Raw genomic sequence first — 24193 nt, forward strand, 5'->3', positions numbered from 1 at the left:
CAATGAATGAGAAACACGGTGTAACAGAAGCTAATGCGAAACCCCCTCAGGATTGGCTACGCTGACTGGCAGCAGCTCTCTGGGGTTTTGGGAGGGGTACTTGGAACCTGGGATCTCTTCTGCATGCAAGGCAGATCGCCTACCGCACAGAGCTACGGACCTCCCCGGCTGCTCTTTGCCCCTGCTTTTTGGGTGCTCGAGCGCAGGCGCCTCCAAGGGGTTAACTAAGGGCGATCTGCCCTCCTGGCGCGTCCCCCGCCCCTCTCTCTGCCTGGATCCCGAGAGTTCACACTCGGGACAATAAAGAAATAGAAAGAATCCGCCGCGCCCCGTGCGCAGTGCAGCCATTGGCTGGCAGCGGAGTTCCGCGAAAGGCCGCCCCTCGCTTTTGTTTTGTTTGCAGCCTGTTCCGGTTGGCATCGGGGTTGTGCAACCCGCGACTGACGCAGCAGAAAAGAACTGCTATTAAAACATTTGCCGGAAAGAGGGCTGGAGAGGGGAAAAGCCTGGGCGTTCCCCTTCGGGGTCAAGAGAGGGCAGCAGCGAGCAGCAGCATTTTCAGAATGGGTCATTCACATAATTCCCCCTGATGTCGGCTTCCTGGTACCTGAAGGCTGCCTGACTTTCCCAGGTGGGACAAGACTCCGGATGCCCGTGAGTGCTGGACGCTCTGTGACACACTCGGTTTAGGGTTAGGGGAGGGATGGCGAGCTTGTGGCAACCTCCCCCCGGCCAGACCAGCGTTGTTGGGCCACTGCTGCAATCACCTCCGACCATTGGGCAGCGCTGCCTGGGGCTGATAGGGAATTGCAGCCCCCAGAGAAAATACTAATCACCAGGGTATTCCTGTTGAGAGGAATCTTGATCTTGCCGGATCATCGCCCTCCTACGTTTGTTTGCTTTTGGAGTATTCCAACACGGAAGGGCACAAAATTAACCCGCGGTAGTCCTGGCTCAAGAGTAGACCCACTGAAAACCATGCACATGACCAAAAAAAAGGCCCATTAGCGTTAATGGGTCTACCCTGAGTCAAAATGAGTCGGCGACAACTCATTTAGGGTCATATAATAGTGCCCCCTCCCTCCTCGGGGTTGGCTTGCTTCCTAAAACAGACCTCTGGGACAGTCTTCTAACCATCATTTTAAAAGGTTCAATTTTAAGGACTGCTGACCAGCTCTTCACCCCACCCTCTCTCTTTTTAAAAGCCAATTGTAAGAACATAAAAAGAACTGGATCTGGTCATCACAGGGGACACCCAGGCGCTCCAGTGGGAAGCCGCCCCCCCCCCCCAAGGACCTGAGTGCTACAGCAACTCTCCCCATCATTCAGGCGATTTTTTTTTAAAGCTACAATGTGACAGACTAGGCTGCTGTCCCTAAGAGGATCTTTAAATTCAAACCCTGAAGCTAATCCCAGAATACAGGAAGCGGCCCGGGGAGAAGGTGGGGTGGGGGGTGGTGAAGTCAGGAAAACAGAAATAACAAGGCAGTAGATTTCTTACCTGGGGTGCTCCTTCCGCTTTGTGGTGAAGCTTCAGCCGCTGAGTTTCCAAATATTGCTGAAAGGGCTTTTGGAGAGATGGGCCTACGCTGGGGACGGCGCTAGGTCGGGTCCCCCAAAAAGAGCAATTCAGGCAGAACATTGGAAAAGGGTAAAGCCGGGTTTGGGGGTGGGGTGGTGGGTTGAAAAGAGGATGGAAGAAAAGAGCAAAAGAAGGGAAAAAAATATTATTTAGGTGGGGTGGGGAAAAACTTACCGCCAAAATTCAAAATCACAGCTTAAGGAAGTGGGGGCGATCAAACCGGAGGCACGTGGAAGAACCACGGGTCTTTGGGTTTTTTTAAAAAAGAAATAGCACGTGGTTATCGGCTTTCCTGATGGTTTGGAAGTACAGAAAACTCTCCTCTCGCAAAAAATAAAATTAAATTAAAGATAGAGAGAGGAAGGAAGAGACAGAGAAAGAGAAAGGAAAGCAAAGGGGAAGGGGAAAAAGCCCAAATAGCAAATGTTTTTGGGCAGCCAAATGCCGGTTAGCTAGATCGGAGGCAGCAGAGAGAAGCAGGAGGTCTGAGGTTATATTGCTAACTGTTCTTCCTGAAAGCCAAGCCTGAGAGCGAGCTCAATGCCAGGAGTTCAAATGGAGTGACTTCTGAGAAGTCCCAACCATTTATCACCAAGGGTTCCTGTAAGAACTGGTTTGAACCGATTAGCAAGGAAATGACTTGGGCTTGTGTCATTCGCCCCAGTTTAAAAAAGAAACTGCCCGCCCCCCCTCCTCCCACCTCTGTGACTTGCCCCCATCGGCTCAAAAGGAGGCGGGCCTTTGCTCCAACCAAGTCCTTATTAGGACAATTCCTGCGTCATCCATCCATCTATCCATCCATTCTCTCCACCCCCCTTCACACACTCCCTGGTCCAATAAAATAAAATAAATGCATTAGCCAATTCCAAAAAGGCACCTCCCACCAAAAAAAAAAAGGGGGGGGGGAGAGAAAGAAGCCAGGCAATAAAAGGAGAAGGAAAAAAAAGTGGCTGATTAACAAGGAACAAAGGAAAAGCTGTGAACTTTTCCTTCTTCTGAATCATTTCATACTTTATGGCCAATGACTGCAAGCAAATGATAGTTACGGAACACACCTTACCTTGGGAGGAATAAGGAAAACTGATTAAAAAAACACACGCTTTCCCAGATATCTCTGGTTTCCCAACAGGGTACGGCATGGTGGAAAGGCTAGCTCCCAGTGCAGAAATGGCTATTTGCTTCTGAAAGTGGCAACTGAAGATCATCCAGGCAATATGTTTACAGGGATATAGGTGTGGATGGAGGGGAAAGGTGTCCCTCCATCACCTGAGTAGAGAGTGATGAAGAATAGCTTGAAAGGTGGGGAGAAAGGAAGTCAGCCAAGGACAGTTTTGCCAGAACAAGGTGATCCCCTCAGAGGCTGATAAGTTCCATATGATTAGATAAATTCTCCCGCCTCTCCCCTCCCTGCAAGTACTGTATGTGCCACTGAAATCAGAAGGGCTTGCATGTGTTGTTTAGGATTAGGATGCTAAGCTCCCAGTTGAGAGCAGGTGGGTTTGGGCAAGGGTGGGGGAGGCAGGTTCAAATCCTGACTCGGCCGCAATGCTCAGCCTCTCAAGCTCATCCTACCTCATAGGGCTGCCGAGGAGGATGAAACCAAGGGGGGAGCAGAAGGCAGGAGCCCCTGCACCCAGGCAACTAACTGAGCCTCCTGGAAAAGTGGCAGGATGTAAAAATGTAATGAGGAAATGAATCGAGAAGCTCTGTTGCTTTGCTCTTTTGAATGCAATTAAGACACTAAAGGCAGCACAGCGCTTTAAGAGGGCCGGCTCTGCCATTAGACACAATGACCATAAGTCCGCATACAAAAGCCAGCTGGGCTAGTAGTTAAAACTTGCTTCAACGCTGGCCACAGGATAGCATGCTCCATCACAGCTGAGGGCAGAAGTCTAGTTTTGGGGGCACAGCTGCCTCCCTCCCACATTTTGGGGGGGAAGTCCTCTCACTGTGTCTCACAGGCCATGCTAAAGCGATCTTCCCCCTCCCTTGAAAAGCGAAACAAAAAAGAAATCAAAGGAAAAAGCCCCTTTTGACAAGTTCTAGCTAAGAGGTGCCACAGAATGCGGCCAATATAAAGTGGGACCTAGCCCTTCTTCGTTTTCCTTGGAGACAAAAGTTTTTTTTTACAAGCCAACTAAAAATTTAATATTTTTTTTCATTGCTCTTTTCATGGGAAATATGAAAAGCAATAGACAATGCTAGTCTTACTCGATAGATCTAACAGCATCTCAAGTTCCATTAATTTCAACTGATGTATTCTGACTTAAATTGATATCACCTATATAATTTATGTACATTTCTCCAGTTTGGATCTACTGATCCTTTTGGAAAGTTTCAAGCAACTCTTATCGTAATGCACATACATGCATTTTCCTTTAGGGGTTAAATCTGTTTTAAATAAAAATTATCCTTGCCAAAGCTGCTGTTCCCCTGAATTTATACTGCATTCTTCATCAGTCCTTAAAAATCTAGCTATGGCTATGTCCATGTTAATCACATTTAAAGTAAATTGGATGCAACCCATGATTTTTAAATTTTAGCATACAGTAAAGTACTTGATTTATATATATATATATATTTTCAAGGATTGGACAGTGAACACAAACTGGGAACCAGGTTTGGTAGTGGTATATTTTCCTTTATAATTAAAAAACATTTTCTCCCCAAGGTAGTGTGATTAAGGTAAAAATTATGTCAGCTTAGGAAAGTCTGCAAAACCAAAGTGAAGACTCATCTCTCTGCTATGATTGTGCAGAATGACTCGTCCAGCAAAAACGAGTCACCGTATTCTCAAAAATCACACTCGGGTTAAGATTTCAGATGACACAGAAGTCCAACAGAGAAAAGAGCTTTTGAAAAGGTAATGCTTTTGATTGAACAAACCTGCATTAGGTAGGAAATACTTAGATGGTGAGAGTTGAATGACTAGCAAAAGAAATTATTCAGGTCTTTTTAATTGCAAGAGCCGATATCCATTTGCCATCAAAAGTTAATTGCTGAACAAAGTTTGCATTGTTCAGGATTGGGTGGGTACATTTTCTTCCTGATACTCAGTTTTATTCTCTCTCTTTTTTATATCCCTTTTCCCGTAACAGAAAACGGTGCAGAATGACAACCTTGTAAATCCATTGCACAGTATAAATTTTATTAAGTTATTCTGTGGTCTTTCGGGAGCTGTTTATGAAATTACACAACTGAGTGTTATCTACTGAAAATTTACAGCTTGTCCAGGAAATGTACACCATGCGTTTTTAATACAGAGGAGAATTTTTATTTATTTTAAATGTTAAAAGGCTGTAGCTTCCACTCACTCAGTTTGATTTTTTTTAAAAAAAACCTCTGCAATTAAGTTTGGTTTATTAATTAGCATTTTACATACTTATTCTTCATTTACGTAAGACTCTTTCAGAATGCCAAAAGGGTTAGAAACCGAAACTGAGAACAGCTGAAATGATTTTCCCATTATCCAATTAAAAGGGAACAAAACAACACATTATGGAATTTGAGTAAAAACTTTCTAGATGGCATGGGTTTTATTAAAGTCAGTCAACAGAGGATCTGAAAGATGTGTCCTCCAAAATGTGCATTTGACCAATATATATATATCAAAGTGATGCCCTTACTATTATTACCATTATTCCACCATCCATGTGCATTACGCTTTATAGAGTGGAAGAACAAAGGTCCTTGCTTCAGCTACTTCTTCAGTCAGTGACAGATATTTCAGGTATTATTTCAAGAAATCTGCCTTTGCCTGACACGGACAATGACCGCAGCAGTGTCAATGTGTTACTACACTGTGCCTTTCGTTGGGCAAAACTGCAGAGTAGTAACATAGTTCTGGCTTTCTAGATTCAAAAGATAAAAATAAAAATAAATACTGGTCAGCAAGGCTTATTACCCAGGGCTACTATCCATGCAGTGTAAAAATAAATAAATCTCAACTTCTACAGATTTTACTTTTAAAATAGTAGCTTATCTTAAAAGCAAAATAAAAATTGGGGGGTGTTGTCCATATAGGTTACTGAAGTGCCAATCCTATACCTACTTCCCTGGGAATGAGCCCGATTTAATTCAATGGGACTTATTTCTGAGTAGTAGGGTCATACTGTCAGAGAAGCCAATGTGTTATTACAACCCTGATGGTGGATATGAACAGCCACAAGCCCTGATAAATTCTTATGATCAAAATTTTAAACATCCCTAGAATTATTAATGAATTAGCTAGGAGTCAGTTACTGGATTTATATATAAAGAATGACCCAGGTCAGCTACTAACAACAAAGGCAAATTTATATCTAAAAAGCAAAAAGGGGGAAAAAATGAAGTAAAAATTATGGTGTTCCTTGAGAAGGATGTTCCAAACTCACCTTAAATTTCGCTTTAGAAGAAATTGAGTGACAACTGGCTATAAATGTGTAAGGTATTCCTATAGTAGATTTTTTAAAAAAGTATTCTTCTTTACTACAATAAGTGTTTGTAAAGTATGCTCCTCAATGGACTTTTTTATTTTGAATGATGAATTAGAATAAAATTTATGCAATTAAATGAAGTACTACAATGACTGTTAACTGTTTTACAATGCAATCCTGTACGTAAATTGAGGCCAACGGGACTAATTCTACATGCAACACTTTCTTAGAAAAAGGAAATCAAGGATTACAGCCTCGATTTCCTTTTTCTAAGAAAACCAAGAGTGTGTGATTCATCTAAGTACTTCTGATCCCCACGGAACAGAGTGGGCAACCCTAATTTTACCTTTCAATTTGATGGAACTTAACTGGATTGTACCTCAGCTTAATTTATTTCTGTTACACTCAAGTGATATGAAATACCTCGTCACCACTCAATGCCGAAACCTCTGAAATCAATTGGCATGTCTGAAGGTACTGGATCGTGGCCACTGTTTGCTAAAAGCTTAATAAAACCTAGATTTTTAAAATACCTTTAGCAACCCTGATTTTATGAAGACATATGGGAATATAAATAAAATACAATTTGCAGTTTAATTTCTTGTACTTTTTTGTGTTTGTGTTTCAAGGCTACTACAAGTACTAAATCCAGTTAAATGACCAAATAAAAAAAATGGGAAATGTATATTTTGGCTTACAAAACATTTCATATTGTGAAACGTAACAATGTGCCAGTGATGGTGGTTATGATTTTAAATTATAATCTGTTTTCAGGATAGCTACCATCACCCAAAATGTGCCCTTTGAGGGGGGGGGGGAATCTGTTCTGATTACTGTCATCTGAACAAAAGGACACATTTCTATCAAAAAGGCTGAAAACATTGGTAGTGTATTTAGTATCTAAAAACTGTTTTGCCCGTCATTGCAACAAATTTTATTTGGAATTGCTTATACTGTACTGCCTTTTGGCACTAAGTATCTAATTTTGCATGCAATTAAAACAGTTTCATAAATAGCTGGGCAGATCAGAAATAGAAAAATATTATTTATAGTCTCCAGTCTTTGAAGACGATTTGTTAATATCACATTCACAGACATTAAAACTAAAAAGCCACTATGCTGAAAAGTTGAACATTTTGCATGATGCATGGATTTCAGTGTGACAGTTAAAAACATGCTTTATTCCATTAAAATCAGTGGGATTGAAACTTGGCGGAATCATGCCATAATCATTATTGCCTTTATTACATTGATATCCACCCTTCTCCCAAGGAGCTCAAGAAAGCAGACATCATCTCTTCATTAATCTCACAATAACCCTGCAAGGTAGGTTAGGCTGAGAGAGTCACTCTGGCAGTGGCACAGAAACTTCATGGCTGAGCAGAGATCCTAATCCAGATATCCCACAGCCCAGGTTTCTAGCCACACACTGCGCAGTGAAATGTGCCCTTCCATCAAACCCTCATCTGAACGAATGAAGCACTATTACAACTGACACCCCACCCTAGTGGGATCAACACCCCTTTGCTTGCTGGCTCGATATTCCAAATTTTGACAACATCCTGAGGCAATCCCCTCTGCCCATTTCTCCCCTTGCACTTATAAAATCAAAATCCCATCTGCTTTGGGGAACCCTGTGCCCCAAGTTCCAAAGTTTGCAAAAAGGTAAAGGGATCCCTGACCGTTAGGTCCAGTCATGGACGACTCTGGGGTTGCGAGCTCATCTCGCTTTATAGGCCGAGGGAGCCGGCATTTGTCCACAGCTTCCGGGTCATGTGGCCAGCATGACTAAGCCGCTTCTGGCGAAACCAGAGCAGCAAACGGAAACGCCGTTTACCTTCCTGCCGGAGCGGTACCTATTCATCTACTTGCACTTTGACGTGCTTTCGAACTGCTAGGTTGGCAGGAGCAGGGACCGAGCAACGGGAGCTCACCCCATCGTTGTGATTCGAAACACCGACCTTCCGATCGGCAAGCCCTAGGCTCTGTGGTTTAGACCACAGTGCCATATGCGTCCCTTAAAGTTTGCATAGTACACGGTATTGCAGGAATATGGAAGCATCATCAAAATTTCAACTGCAGAAGTACACAAGGTAACTTTTAAACAGCCAATTATGTGGATTACAAATCTCTGCTGTTCTTTGGGAACAACGAACGCTTCTCTATTAAGAATTTGGAACTGGTCACTGTTTGGCTAGAAACTGGACCCTGTTCTTTATTCTAACAGCCAAATGGGTCAACGATCTTACATTGCCCGGTGTCCCTTTTCTTAATAAGCAACAGACAGAAACCGGTTCCAAATTGTTTAATAGCGCAGTCCTAAGTGCTAAATATAGTTAAGCTCCTCGGTCTTTTCTTTTACAAGCCAGATGGCCTGTCCTGTCCAGAATTCATTGTACTCCGGACTAACGCTTCTGGACATTTCTTGCCAGCTTTCACCGACAAGGAAGCACATGTTGCATTTAAGGATGCTGAACATCCTTCAAGCAGCCGGCCAAATGCACTTCTGAGAGCTGCAGGTTGCTGTTGGTTTTGGTTGTTGTTTAAGAAAAGAGGGAAAGTAACTAGCCCTCATGAGGACGGAAAGCTTAAGGAGATGGCAATGGCGTATCTGAAAGCCTCAGAGTAAAAAGCAGTGGTTGGTTTGCCATTCTAGTAATTGGGTGGGATTTTTCTGTGGCGTTCTGTATCGGGCACCACAAGCCCTTGCGCTCCTACTTCAGAAAATTCTCACGATTTAAAAGCAGTGGTTGTCAACTTTTGCATACTCTGGACCTGTTTTTTAAACTCCATGCAGCAACACAGGACTGACTCTCTCCCTCTCTCTTCTGTCTATCGCTTCCTCTCCTGTTCCGACAATTTCTCGCCAGGTTAAGAATTTTGCTTTAGGATGAGGTCAGAAATTGTGCTCCAGCGGCGCGGCGGCAGCAGGAGGCCCCATTAGCTAAAGTGGTGCTTCAGGTTAAGAACAGTTTCAGGTTAAGAACGGACCTCCGGAACGAATTAAGTACTTAACCTGAGGTATCACTGTACCTGCTTTCCCCTCTGTTCACACAGAACAGTTTTGAAAGTGAACAGAATGATGGCAGGGACTGGAAATGATGAATGAAGGGTCTCCTTTCCAGGAGTGGCTGGTGTGATAATGCAGAGCTGCAGAGCCACCCTCCTGAAACCAGCTTCCCTGGACAGGTCAGGACAGTGGCGAGGTTGGAGATGGGCGAAAGCATGAAATCTAGCAGCACATCAGCCACGAATGGATTATCACCCTCCTCCCATACAACCACAGAGAAGGGAGGTGTGTGTGAAAGGGAGTTAGATTGGCATCTTGGCTCTTTGCTTGCCTCTTTGTTTCTGATACAAAAGGAAATACCTCACTCTTAAGCAGACTGCTGGCCCATCGGGCACGGAACAGCCGACTCTACTTGGCAGGGTCTTTCAAGACACAAATTTGCATTTGGTTTGCATGTGCATCAATGCAAATTTAGGGAACCAAAGGAAAAAGGTGCCTGCAAGCTATTTTTTAAAATAAAGAGGAGGATGATTGGGGGCACACTGCAAAAGACCCTGGGCTCAGACCTCCACAGGTCCCTCACCCCTAGACCTTGGTCTCATCCAACGAGGTACAGTGGTACCTCAGGTTAAGTACTTAATTCGTTCCGGAGGTCCGTTCTTAACCTGAAACTGTTCTTAACCTGAAGCACCACTTTAGCTAATGGGCCTGCTGCTGCGCTGCCGGAGCACGATTTCTGTTCTCATCCTGAAGCAAAGTTCTTAACCTGAGGTATTATTTTTGGGTTAGCAGAGTCTGTAACCTGAAGCGTATGTAACCTGAAGCGTATGTAACCCGAGGTACCACTGTACTTTTAAAGATAGCCTGAAGATATGCATACAAAGTATGTAGTCAACACCCAGCTCTGCCATTCCTCCCAATACCTCTTTTAGCCAGCAGTTCCCCACTTAATTCTGCAAAACCACAAGGACTAGAAACCTGAGTGCCAGTGGGCAGCAGAAAGTAGGTATCATATTCCCAGCCCCAGGCCTATTAGTTTTTGCCATGGTGGTGCCGGGGAATTTGACCTCACAACCCTGAGGCTTCTTCCTGGCTCTCCCTTTGACAACCTGAGTGAGTCAGGACTGCAGGCGTCAGATGTGGCCAACGGACTCTGCTCCCTTTGAAATTGTATCGCAGAAGCAGATCGTTGAAACATGTTACCTCGAAGGAAGGAAGGCAGGCGCCGTAAGGTGATGTACATCATGCAACTATACGCAGCAATATGCACATTGATCGGTGACTTAAGAATGAGTCACATATCTCATCTGACAACCCTGCTCTGGAAGGAGAAACAAAGACGTGAGGAGTAAGAAGGGGTGTCTGCGCAGGCTTGCTAAATGCCCTAGTGATGCTCTTGGCTGTGTACATTTACATCTTCATTTAAAGCACTAGTCTAGCATCTTGATCTCACATTAGTCAGCCGGATGCCTGTGGGAAATCAGCAAGCAGGATTCGACCACAAGAGCACTCTCCCCTCCTGTGGTTTCCAGCAATTGGTATATGGCTTCCTGGGAACCGTAGTTCACACCTTACAGAGCTACGATTCGCAGCACCCTTACACTACAGTTCCCAGGATTTTATTTTTTATTTTATGTTTTGGTGGGGGAAAGCCATGGGTTTTAAACATGGTGGGTACACATCCTTCGCTTAAAGATACGCCGTGATGGGAATGCCAGAGGGGACATTCTCACTGAAAATGGCAAGCCTGTTTTGCAAGCGGAAGATCCAATCCCTAGTATCTCCAGGTAAGAGTAGGAAAGACTCTCTGACTGATCCCAGAAATCTGTCACCTGTAAGTGAGACTGTGCGGGGGGTCGGGGGGGGGGGAGAGACCCATTGGCTACATCAGGCTCACGGGTTTCCCCACCCACTGTAAATGATAAATGAGCTGGATGGACCAATGACCTGACTTGGCTGAAGGCATGTTCCAACTTTTCACTTAGAACCATGAGGACTAGAATCATAATTTATTTTTAGGGGACAGAACGCAGCTCGGTGCAGAGCACCTGCTTTGCAACGCAGAAGGACTCTGGCTCAATCCCCAGCACCCCCAGTTAAAAACTAAGGAGGTGATTGGAAAGCCTTCTGCTTCCACATGGAGCCACATGACCCGGCTCTATATACAGTAATTTTTGCTCTTTAAGACTCACTTTTTCCCTCCTAAAAAGGGGAAATGTGTGTGCGTCTTATGGAGCGAATGCAGGCTGCGCAGCTATCCCAGAAGCCAGAACAGCAAGAGGGCTTTCTGCTTTCACTGCACAGCAATCCCTCTTGCTGTTCTGGCTTCTGAGGTTAAGAATATTTTTTTTCTTGTTTTCCTCCTCCAAAAACTAGGTGCGTCTTGTGGTCTGGTGCGTCTTATAGAGCAAAAAATACGGTAAGTATGTAAGATCACTTGGCTCACCTGGAGAAATTATGCTTGGGGAGCAGCATCCTGCAGAATGTCTTAGGGGGGTGATCCCAAAACTGGCATTTTCTTCAGCTGCTGGCCCCCCCCCAATAGGGGAAGCAGCAACCATCCATACCCCACCCAAGTAGGCAAGCATGCAGAAGGGGCTGGCTGAGGCTGGCAGGGCAGTGCCCCATTTGCCCAAAGGGCCCAGCCTCCACTGCCCATGCTCAACGCAGTTACTCTGAGCATCGCTAGGACATGGCGATGGAGAGAGCGAGGGAGGGACACACGCACAGGGGTGGTTTTGGGGCGGCAACCTCGCGCCTGCCATAACTTCTGCTTCCATCTAGCATCATAGGAAACAGAGCCTAACGTTTTGCTTAAAAGTTTCTAGGGTCTCTATGTTTGGGGCCAAAGTTGTTCCAAATGACTGTACGGGTACTGTTTTAATAACTCTGCACCAGACTCTTTAAAAAAAAAGAGAGTCCGGAATAAAAACAGCTGTTCAAGGCCGAACCGCTGAACAACATCTCTTTGTGGCTTTGTACTTTCTTGCGGGGAGTGGTGGCTGGAGTTTTTATTTTAAAAAAAGAGGAGCTGTTTGTTTATTATGTGTTGCAGTTATATAGCTCAACTTTCCACCCAGAAGCTCAAAGTAGTGTACACGGTTTCCCGCCCTTCCACATCTTCTCCTCATGACAACCCTTGTGAGGCAGGCCGGGGCTGAGAGGTAGCGACTGGCCCAAGGTCACCCAGTGGGCTTCATGGCTGAGTCCTGAGTCGGGATTCGAACCCTGGTCTCTCATGTCTGAGCCCAACACTCTAAGCACTGTTACACCACACTGCTTCTCTTTACCACAGGTAATTCCCTCCTGTGGAAGAGTCTGCAGATCACCCCTTACCACCAAATTGCCACGCAAGAACCTTTGGCATTCGTTTTTTTAGGGAAGGGCTCAGTAGAAGAGCATCTTTTAGGAGAGACCCCAGCCTGAATCCCTGGAGAGCTGCTGCTAGTCATAGACTCAGAGAGTCGCAAAGGACCCCAGGGTCATCTACTCCAACCCCTCTGCAATGCAGGGTGCTCAACCGAAGCATCTAGACAGTGCAGGCAATACTGAGCTAGACATGCCAATGGTTTGATGCAGCCTAAGGCAAATTCCTGGGACGCGGGTGGCGCTGTGGGTTAAACCACAGAGCCTAGGACTTGCTGATCAGACGGTCGTTGGTTCGAATCCCTGAGACAGGGTGAGCTCCTGTTGCTCTGCCCTGCTCCTGCCAACCTAGCAGTTCGAAAGCACGTCAAAGTGCAAGTAGATAAATAGGTACCGCTCCGGCGGGAGGGTAAATGGCGTTTGCGTGTGCTGCTCTGGTTTGCCAGAAGTGGCTTCATCATGCTGGCCACATGACCCGGAAGCTGTACGCCGGCTCCCTCGGCCAATAAAGCGAGATGAGTGCCGTAACCCCAGAGTTGTCCCCACTGGACCTAACGGTCAGGGGTCCCTTTACCTTTACCTTTAAGGCAGCTTCCTGTGTTCCCAACTCTTAATATGAAATGGAAGGCTGTAGTTCCAGTTTTAGAGCACCTACTTTTCCTGCAGAAGGGTTCTAGTTTAACCCCTCCTTTGGCATCTTCAGGCAGGGCTACAAGAAGAACCTCTCCCTCCTGCAATCTTGACGAGCTGCTGCCTGTCAGTGCAGACAGTACTGAACTGGGGGGGTGGGCAAGGATCTGTAAGGAACCTTGCTAAGTTCCCGTTTTAAAGAAGAAAAATAATCTGGGACAAGATGCTTATGTAAATGCAGAGAAGCAAAAGAGGATTTTTTTTGGGGGGGGGGAATAGGAGACCCTGGTAAAGCATTCTCTGTTGCAGGGGTAGCTAATCCGTTCTCCAAGATCCGCATCTCATTCCCTGCTCCCTGCCGCACCCAGACTCCTTCCACCTGGTTTATCTGAACCTTGAAATGGCTCATTTAATTCCACACACAGACACTCCCCCACCTCCAGACGGTGATATAAACGGCTTTTAACGGTTAGATTTTTTTAAAAATGATTTGTCATTTCCTGTAATGATAAAAGGTTCTCGCAGCCTTTAAAAAAAAAAAGCCATCCGTTCTCCCCCACGCTCAGCCAATACCAAGGCAAGATGCAAGGCGATTCAGAACAAACCCAGAACTTCGAGGAGCTTGACTCAGTTGTAAAAGATCACACTGCAGCAGAAATTCTGGATCAGCTCCAGAAGGGAGCTTGCCACTCCAAACCAAGGTCGCTTACAAACAGACTTGGAGAGTCTGCTTTCTGGAGATATGCTTTCATTTCAGCATTAAAAAGTGTGTGCGTATATATGTATGTATGTGTCTGTGTGTATGTATGTATGTATATATATACATACACATACTTGCTATATATAGTTGCCAGCAGCACTGGCAAAAGGAAGTGATGAGATTTCTGAAGTTCAGTTCAAGCAGATCTTGTTGGCTTTATATTAGTTTTAAGGCTCCAATCCTACACACACTTATTTGGGGATAAGTCCCACAGTGGACCTTCCCTCTGAGTGAACGGGAAGGATGTTAAGGGCTGAAACCCACTCTTCCTCTTTCCATTCATGGTGAACATTCATATATCATCTTAATACCTTCCTTCCCCAATAATTCCAGGTTTTAGTATGGTATACCCGGAGGCCCAAATCACCGTTTTCGAATACTCTTGCGTTCATTGCCCTGGGCTGAAAGAAAACCCAGGACTAGATAGTACAATTTGCTCTGCCTCTCACCCTAGGCGCTCATAAAACACAGATAGTAATCTCTTTGGGGCAGGGGCCTGTTGCTTATTGTTACTCCATTAAGCACCACCAGCATGACACGTTTTCCTCCAAGGAGTTTGAGGCGATTTATGTGGTTCTTCTCTAGCCCCATTTTATTCTCACAACAACCCTGCGAGGCGGGAATAGGCGCAGACCACAACTGGCCCCAAATCACTCCCAGAGTGAGCTTCATGACCAAGCGTGGATTAGAACCCTGGTCTTAATCTGATCCACTACACCACACTGGCTGCTGAAAACGTGTGTGAGGGCATGTGTTTTTGTACACATCTGCTGGGCGTATATTTTGATTAACAGCTGCAGGTGAGAGCTTTTTTCTCAGTAGACGTTGAATTCATTTCACTGCAGAAGAAATCCTGGCTGGCTGGGGCCAATGACCTTTGCAGATTCGAATACAGTCCTACTGACCACAGCTCCTGATCACATACTCACTCACTGGCTTTCGGCTGCTGGGTTAAATCCCTGTAGCTCTCTTTTCACACACACACACACACACACACACACACACACACACACACACACACCCCTCCTCCCAACCCCACAATTACTGTGCTGCTGCTGAGATCCATTTAAAAAGGGTTTAAAGACCTTACTTGTCTAGAATTTCCTTCACATCTGCGCCTCCTTTTCAAAATAATAAATGGAACTTTCTCCCTTCCCCCTTCTGTTTCAGAGTTGCCCAACTTGCGTACTGGGCTGAGTAAAGAATGTTTTCAACCCAATTGGATGAATTTGGTGGGAAGAGGTCGCTTACAGCACACGCAGAGAAAACGAGAGATCCCAATGCCATGACTGACAAACTTCCGAGACAGTTACACATCTTCTTGGCTTCAGCATCTTTTCCTAACCAAAAGCATTAAGACAAAGCCAGTGCAACCCTTCGATTTCTTTGCTCTGAAGAGCTTGGAAACTTCGACTTGTTCCCTATTAGATACTGAGCTTGGGTTCTTCTTCCCACCTGGAGGAGGGGTTTGGATGCTCTCTGTGTCCAGTTGGCTGCCACAAAAGCTTCAGAAAAGCCGCAGCAGAGGTGGTGGTGGGGAGCCTGTGGCCCTCAAGGTGGTTATTTGCTTTTCATTCATTCAATTTACATCCCAGAAGGAGCCCGGGGCAGCAAACGGCAAGCGACTGAAAACATATGGAAAGGCAATTCCAATACACAAGCAGATGGGGAAAGTTCTGAACTTGCAAGGCTTGTTGCAGGACTCCAGCTCCCATCAGCCCACGGCTGGGGTGGGGATGATGGGAGTTGGAGTCCAGTGACATTTGGAGGGCCACATGCTCTCCCCCCCCCCCCGCAATTTTGACCCACTGGTGTAATGCTGTTTAAGCTGAAGCACATTGGATACTCGGATTAAACAGCATCGTGTTCAGTAGGGAAATATATAAAGGTACCTACAGACCCATCTGGCAACCCGGTTTCAGGTTTCGTACCTGCAGCTTTACCAAATGGTTTTATTGATGAATTTCTAGTCGTCTGCTGTTCATGAGGAGGCCAGTACTTTTGTGGTCTGCTCTGGGGACAGGTGGGTCATGCTTGCCCGTATCCATGACAACTACACAGAAATGCACCGCAAAGCATTGTCGTAATTTATTTTTATTTTTAACTGTCCAGTGCAGAGCTACTTTCTGTGGCACTACCCCGCTCTCCTGCCTAGCGTCACGTAACACTTTGCAGAAGTTGGGAACGGCTTGGAAATTCCCCATCGGGCAGCTTAAAACGGCTGCAAAGAGGGGAGTGCTCTCCCTCTTGATAGCAAAGCAATTTATTAAATTGCAGGAGGGAGGAGGGAGTGAAAAGGAGGATGGGGGCTGGCTTCCTTTGACAGGGGTATGGTCTGCCAAACCTTAGTCCCACGTTCAGTTTGCAGAAACAGCTCTTAAAAGAAATAAATGGCTGGGAATCCCTCAACCCACACCGAAAGGGTCTCTATGATTTCATACATAGTCATTTAGCTGACAGTCTCAATAAGAAAAAGCAAGAAAAAGATACCAAAAAACCCCAAACAAAAATAATATTCCTTGCAGTGAAATTAATTAAATCTGCTTGGATAAAAGAAAAACACCACAGAGCAAATAAATAAATATGTTATACATCATAATCGTGTGACAGAGTTCTTCTTACTTCGAGTGGGTGGGGTAGGGAAGGCAGCCAGAAAACAAAGAAAGTTGCAACATTTAGTTTTTAAGTGGCTGGAAATAAATACACTTGACTGTGTATCTTTCAAAGAATATATACAGCACAGAACGGCTATGGAAATCACTCACTGCACACCCCCCTGCCCAAAATATAAAGTAAAATATTGTGTGCATGCATTTGATTTTATAAATATAGGTTGCCACAAGCACAGCGTCTGGCAATAATAGGAAATTTTTGCAGCCCATGCCTGGAAGTGGGTGGGGATATTCAAGAAGCCCAATGGGATCTGCTTACATAGAAAGCAAACCTCGCTGGTTCAGATGGGATTTGCTCCCAGGTAATGGTGCAAAAAAATCTGCAGCCTAGATTTGACTCCGGCTGTCTTCAATTAAATCTACCAGGAAGAAGAACATGCCTAGCAAGTTTACATTGTGCACCGCAAAAGGGTGAGCTACACTTTGCGTCCGATAATGATTAAGAAATTCTGGTTCCTCCTGTGGTTTTTGCACATGGTTTTATATACGCTACTCTGGAGAGACACAGATGAGGTCATGTTTGAGAGACAGAAATAATAATAATAAAAAAAGCCAAACGATATCAGGACATTCCAGAAGTCTTCCCATCTCCCGAGAACATTTTTGAAGCCTGAGGTGAACCACCCAACAAAGTTCGGAATCTGATAGAAGCTTTTGCAAAGATATTAAGCAATGTAAGGGGGGGGGGGAGAGATAGAAACTCTCTTGAAAGTTGATGAGTGAGGACGAAAAACGCTACTAGTTTTGGTCTGAAGATTTATGGGTGTTTTTGAAGAGCCCTAACTTCAGAACATCAGCTTTCATACTGTATACCGTACTTTTCCATGTATAAGACTAGGTTTCTTTACTTTAAAATAAGGTTAAAAATCTGGGGGCGTCTTATACATGGATAGTGCATATGCCCATTTTCTAAATTTGGGGTCCCTAAAAGCAGGGGGCGTCTTATACATGGGGGTGTCTTATACATGGAAATATATGGTACATGTAATAAATAATAATAAAAACCTGGATCTGTCTGCATTCAGAGCAGGTTTCTTAAAAATCTATTTATACCCTGTTTTTCAAGGCAAAAAGCTTTCACAAAGTGGTTTACAATAATAGTTGAACTAGCATACAGATCTTCCCTGAATCTCTTCTGCTTTGTACGATTAAGTGTTCCAGTAGTTTAGGAGATGGGGGGGGGGCAATCCTAATTCACAGCGAAAATCTGTACTGCACCACCTTTCAGATTGCCTTTGAGAATGGTCATTACAATGATGAATGTGCACTAATAGACTTTTATTTTGTAAACAACGACAATGCATTTGGAAGCTCCGGAAGTTATAAAAAACAGATTTGTTCCAGCACTGAATTGTTCAAGAATGTAACTTTGGACGCTCCAGCTCCTCTGCATAATGCTACCCATGTCTAGTTTACATACTTCCAGAGCAATTACTTCAAGACATTGCGATTCTGAAAAGCATCTTTGAGACAAATCCACACATACCCAGCAAAATACACGCAAGAAAATACTAAGGATCGTGGATATTAGCTCTATCAACTGTACACACAGCATAACACACACATACACACCCCGATCAAATCTCAACCTAGGATGGGGAAGGGCTAGAGATATAGTGAAATCAGGAGGAAATGCGAGGAGGGAGAGAAAGGAAGGAAGGAAGGAAGGAAGGAAGGAAGGAAGGAAGGAAAGAAAGAAAGAAAGAAAGAAAGAAAGAAAGAAAGAAAGAAAGAATACAGTACAAAATAAAAGTGGGTCCCACATAGCATTGGGGGGGGGGGGGTAATGATGGGCCCCAAAATGAAAAGGCTGAAGACCAAGTATAATTCCTCAACCTGATGCCCACCAGATATTCTGAACTACAACTGTGCCCTGACAATTGGCCCTGACAATTGGGACACAAACTATAATTGTCCGGGGGTCCTTTATCTTTTTTTACATATATATACAGAGAGAGAGCGCACTGGGTGTTTTCTGTAGTTTCCAAAAACAAAAAACAAAAAACCACACACACACAAAAAACAAGACATCAGGATTCTGCACCAGGGTTAACCCAATTTCTGCATGACTTTCAAGTGATTTCTGCAAATTGCATTCATGGGGAGTGGAGATTTCAATACCTTTGCATGTATTTGTGGAATTTGTATTAAAAATGTGTGCAATACGGAATTTATTCAGCAGTTGCTGGTCATGTGGAGCAGCAAGGAAGGGAATGGGCACAATATCAATTCGTCAACGCCTTTATAAATGGGCATTCATTTTTTTCTTTTTAAAAACTCTGCCTATTGTCCCTTTTAACACGGGACAGGGCAGACAGGATACAAGCCAACAGATATTTAAAAATATAAAATAATTGCATGCTTGTTATCTACAGCCTTGCTCTATTTCCTGCCCGTAAGAGTCAATAAATTCTTCGTTTTAAAACAAGTCTGAATCACTTCCTAAGACAGATGGACACTCATTTGGGAAGGGGTGTGTGGAAACATAGGGAATTCATGTATTTTCTAAAACAGGAATAGCTTGTCTATGAAGAGTGAGCAAGCTTTTCTAAAGAAACAACATGCTGCTAATACCCCCAGAATCATTGTTTTCTCCTTTGACATTTTGAAATATACTCCACATTCTAGTACCAAGGCACTTCTGAAGAGGAGCTTTGTACTTCAGAAATATACTGTCTACATTGAAGGTTGTTGAATATCTTCATTTTCGCAAGCAATTTAAGTAAGCTTACTGATTTTATGGTTGGTTCTCTCTTTATTGTATCATTTTTAACCTTACCGTACACCACTCAGAAACTAAGGTGTTAAGTGGTGTGAGTGTGTGGCTGTATTTAGCATTTAGCATATATATATATATCAATACAACCAAGCACACTGCCAGGCATTTAGGCAGATAAAGTACCCAGGACACATGAAAAGCATCTTGTTGAGCTGGACCAGGCGTGGCAGGACTCCAACTCCAATGAGCCCCACACAACGTAGCCAATTATCAGGGGTGATGGGAGCTGTATTCCAGCAACATCTGGAGAGTACCACAACTGGACAACAAAACAAGAAGACTATGGCTACAGTCCTAAACTGGGCTGTAAATTCTACTGGGCTGTCTCCAATGCTTTTCCTGCTTAGAGAAGACCTATGGAAATTAACGGACACGACTAACTTAGGTTCGTTAGTTTCAGTGGGTCTACACACTGTCTTGAGTGAAACTATTAAGTTTTACTCGAGACAAGCCACTGAAATGGTACTGATATAAATGTTGGCTTCTGTTCTGCCTCTCGCTACAATTTTAATTGCTGTATGCATCATTCTGTAGGTACTTCACTGTGGCTGGGTTTTTCTTTTTTTAAGTGTGAACCGCTTTTGAAATTAAGACAAAAAAGCCCAGGATATAATGTTAACAAACCAAGAGCAGTAATTCCGTTCTCTTCCCAGGCTCCCTCCTCTGTTCCTTCTTGGGCAGCAGAGCAGGGGTTAAGTCCATAAGGCGCCCTCCATCTGTTGCCAGACTCCAACTCCCATCAGCCCTTGGGCAATGGCGTAGCCAAACCTCATCTGAGAGGGCAACCTGATGTCTGCCCTCAAGGCTGTAAAGGGTTCAAAACAGCAATACTTCCCAACAAGGTGAGGCAGTAGGCAGCTATAAAGTTACTCACCCAATTAAGGCCACCATCTGTTCCACTATATGTTTGCTGAATGTGATAATGACAAAAAGTTTCTGAAAGAGGGAAAACATCCGTCAGAGGCATATTCAACTGAAGGGGAAGCCAAAACAATTCAAGATTACAGCCCGTCTTCCAATGCAATTAATCATCCTCTCCTGTTATTTTGTTATCCCTTTGCCTTGACATTTCTTCCAGTGTGAAGGTCATCTAAGCATTAAACTAGGCACACAACTTTGGCTGGAAAAGGCAGCTTTGTGTCTCTCTTCTCCCCAGATCCCATAATGTTTTACCCATTGTGTCTCAATGTCCTCATCACTATAAAGTGGGGACCAGATACTGTACATTTGTTACACAATGGCCTGGTTGATAGGCAATGCTAAGCCAAACTGTAGCCAAGCACAAAGGAGAAAGTGGGCAGGTACACACAGTAAAAGTCACAGCTGCTACATACCTGGAGCTAAATACCTGCAGCTAAATGATGATTTGGAGGGACGCGGGTGGCTCTGTGGGTTAAACCACAGAGCCTAGGACTTGCCGATCAGAAGGTTGGCGGTTCGAATCCCCGCGACGGGGTGAGCTCCCATTGCTCGGTCCCTGCTCCTGCCAACCTAGCAGTTCGAAAGCACGTCAAAGTGCAAGTAGATAAATAGATACTGCTCTGGCAGGAAGGTAAACGGCGTTTCCGTGCGCTGCTCTGGTTCGCCAGAAGCGGCTTAGTCATGCTGGCCACATGACCCGGATGCTGTATGCCAGCTCCCTCGGCCAATAAAGCGAGATGAGCGCCGCAACCCCAGAGTTGGCCACGACTGGACCTAATGGTCAGGGGTCCCTTTACCTTTTAAATGATGATTTGGTCTAGCATTACGTCTGAACCTGGGGGGTCCAAGGTTTGCCTTACCTCCAGACAAACCCAAAGCAGTAATCTAAGAACAAACCTTGGCTACCCTTTGTGCTTTGTCTTGCTTGATACAAACCATGAACTCAGTGCTAAGCCAAACCATGGATTAGTGCAGCAGCAGGATGACCAAGGGAGAAGCGAAATGGCTGTGACTTTTACTGTGAGTACCCCTTAGGCCTGTGTAGTGTGTGAAATGGGCTACCGGGAGACTGTGAAGTATTTCCAACGATGCCCCCTCTTGTACAAGGAGTTACTAACCTATGAGCGCCCCCCCCCCCCAATGTTGCTGAACTACTATCAGCTTCAACCAGCATGGCCTATGGCAAGGGATGCAAAAACCGCTGTTTTGCAACATATGGAAGCAAAATTCAAGACTGTGCAAATGAAATCTAAGCAGCTTTTAAAGAAGGGACGGGGAACCTGTAATATATCAGGACTACAGCTCTCATCATTCCTGACCGAATCATCATGCTGGCTGGGCCTGAATGGAGCTGGCGTCAAAACACACACCTGCAGGGCCACAGATTGTTCCCATTCGTGCTTTTAAGCCTTTAATTTATTGGCCATTGGATGGATCAAAATCTGCCATGGTCAGGAAAATAAGATGCTCTTTGCACTAAAAGCTCATTATGTGGTAAAAGTATGCTTGGACTGTACCATATCAGACCATGGGAAAGCGATTGTGGGAAAATTATCCCTACATATCAAAAACAAATCCATAAAGACATGGAATTTGTGCGTGTGTTTCTTTTAAAGTGCAGAGTACACCCCCCCCTAAAAAATGGAGAATTTAAAATACTTTAACCCAACTAGCAGACAGGACTGGTGCCATCCAGAAGAAAGCTTATCACTTGACGAGGTATCTGTCCTCTTAAAATAGGTATCCAAGTTTTGTTTTGTTTCTAAACGGATTGTTTGCTCAAGGAATTCAGAGAAAAACAACTTTAAAAATAAAACAAAATAATGGGGAAATTGTGTGTCAGTGACAGATACAACCGCAAGGGCACTAGACTCCATAAATCAAGGATGAAGGGAGCATTTTGTGGTTTGGGCCACCTCCAGATCTCCCCACCCCTGCCTCCCTTTCACTAAATCGGGGGTGAGTGGCTCTTTCTACTACAGATCACTTGTATGCACACATACTTGGGCGCAGGCCACGCCCCATAAGGAGAGCGGTGTGGCTAAAAGTCAAGAAATTAGGAGGGTCTCACAAGTCACAAGTTTAGGTTCAGAGCCTGTTCAGGTGCAAAGCATCCATTAAATGTGGCCCTCTCCACATATTTTGTTACTCCTGTCCCATCGGCCTCGCTAGATAGGGCTAATGGGAGCCCATCAAAACCGCAAAGGCCGCTGGCTCTGCAAACCTTTTGGCATCCCTGAGCCACCTGCCTCACGCATGTGAGGGGATCCAATTTGGCCCCATAAAGGACCCGCACTCTGAGAATCAGCTCGCCATTAGTATACTCGATTTTGCGGTGCGGATTTAAAGGCCAATTAAACGCAACAGTAAAACGAGCTGCTGGGCCGAGCCCAGAAGCTTCCTGTTTGGCATGGAGGGCAGGGGATTACGCCGCAAATCTTCTGTGACAGCTACATTTCCTAAAATCCTCAGCTATATCAGAAAAAAATAAACACACACACAAGAAAAGTTTAGGGCTCTGTACCACAATGCGTGTGGATAAACAGACACAACGAGATAATAGTTCCACGCTGGCTGAAAGCTGGGAGCAAGGAGGGGGAGATCACACACTTTTATGGCAGATGCAGGGTTCACCCAATGTTGAATAGTCTGGGAAATCCACTCACGCCATCACCCCAAAACCACATGTGGGTGTAGATCATTATAAATGACATTCTGAAACAACAACTATGGAACAGCACGTCCTCTAAAACTTATCTCACCAGAGCAAGGTTTTCCCCCCAGCTCCCAGACTATTTATCCTCAGGGAAGCCTATAGATGTTTAGTTATCCTACTGACTAATAGTGAACTCATTCTCCCCGATTGTCTGGGCAGTGTGGGCCGGGATTGATGGCACATGTAGCCTAACATCTGGAAGGCAAGATGTTGGCCACCTCTGTCATTTTCACACTTTTGATGTTATGAAAGGGTTGAACTATCCTTGTAGAGGTATTATAATCCCCCAATATGACCTTTTTCTTTAACAGGATGCAACATGCATACGGCAGCTAAATGTTATCAAATCATGTTTCTTTTAATTAAGCGAAAAAAGAGCAGCTAATATTCACGGAGTACATAATGGTCTTAAAGTAATCTCAATAGAGGATAAGCATTCAAATTTTCTTGTACCTTGTTACACCAGAACATGATTTTCAAAAGGTTATTTTTCAAAGGTTACCATTTTGCCTACCCTCTCCGACCTGGGTTTTATTAGTCAGTTTAACCCTACAGGCTATATCCCAAACTTTGGCCAACCAGTACTATAAATTAGGGGACTCAGGTTTTACTCCAATTTACAATCAATATTTATACGTACTGCATGTAGTAAAGAGAGGACTGTCTCCCTACAAGAGACAAGGTCTACAAGACGTAATACTTTTTATTAAAAGCTATGGGCGCTGTGCTAATTATTAGACTTTCAATTGTTCGTTTTCTGCAAACCATTCAGGGCACAAGGTATTTGTGGAAAATGTGGCATATAAATAAACTGACTATGACTAATATTATTGCTTCCTTTATTGCAGATGGGGAAGTGGGGTGGTGGGAAGAAGGTTGAGCCACTTAATGCTTTCACGGCTGATGCAAAATGCAAAGCAGGTTCACATATTTTGTGCTTTCAGTCATTAGGCTGCCCCAGGAGGAGGGGTGGGTAGTGGGTGGGAAGAGAATAACGGTAGGTCTGATAGTGACGTCACTGGCACATTCCAATCAGTGCTCAACATTAACACAGCCAGTGTCAGAGACTGCCTGGAAACAGCAATTACGATTGAGAAGGGAAGTGCGTGAAAAGGCCCGGATGGAAGCACGGTGTTTCTGCAAGAGAGGCCAGCGCCATTACCTGAATGTGCATCTTGATTATTGCTTTTCCAATCAGGGTGGCGCCGAAGAACGTCCAAAAGGGAACGAGGAAATGTCCACACGTTATCCCGGCCAGGTCGAAAAGAGGGTTTGGAATCTGTAAAGTTAAGAGAGAGGAAAAGGAGTAAGATAAGAGGGAGAATTTCCCCATAACTTGATT

General features: G+C 44.5%; 1 protein-coding gene and 1 long non-coding RNA gene across 7 annotated transcripts in view; one reads left to right on the forward strand and one right to left on the reverse strand.

Moving 5' to 3' along the window:
* The window catches only part of VMP1 (vacuole membrane protein 1), a 109523-nt gene that overhangs the window by 2276 nt on the left and 83054 nt on the right, over positions 1-24193 (reverse strand). For all 4 annotated transcript variants that reach the window (XM_081172172.1, XM_081172175.1, XM_081172174.1 and 1 more), the window contains exons 9-11: positions 24014-24130; positions 20089-20150; positions 1502-1601 (exon numbers count right to left, since the gene is read on the reverse strand). In XM_081172172.1, the coding sequence (XP_081028298.1) occupies positions 1502-1601; positions 20089-20150; positions 24014-24130 (279 nt within the window). The remainder of the gene's footprint in view (positions 1-1501; positions 1602-20088; positions 20151-24013; positions 24131-24193) is intronic.
* Positions 98-16362, forward strand: LOC308574411. 3 transcript variants are annotated; one of them, XR_014002479.1, is made up of 3 exons: positions 98-654; positions 4341-4445; positions 14934-16362. It is a non-coding gene; the product is annotated as an uncharacterized lncRNA (long non-coding RNA). The 3 variants fall into 3 exon arrangements; XR_014002480.1 differs by lacking the exon at positions 14934-16362 and having other exon boundaries at positions 4254-6594; XR_014002481.1 differs by lacking the exon at positions 14934-16362 and having other exon boundaries at positions 4341-6594.

The sequence above is a fragment of the Podarcis bocagei genome (assembly GCF_964188305.1).
Source record: "Podarcis bocagei genome assembly, chromosome: 15".
NCBI classification, from domain to species: Eukaryota; Metazoa; Chordata; class Lepidosauria; order Squamata; family Lacertidae; genus Podarcis; species Podarcis bocagei.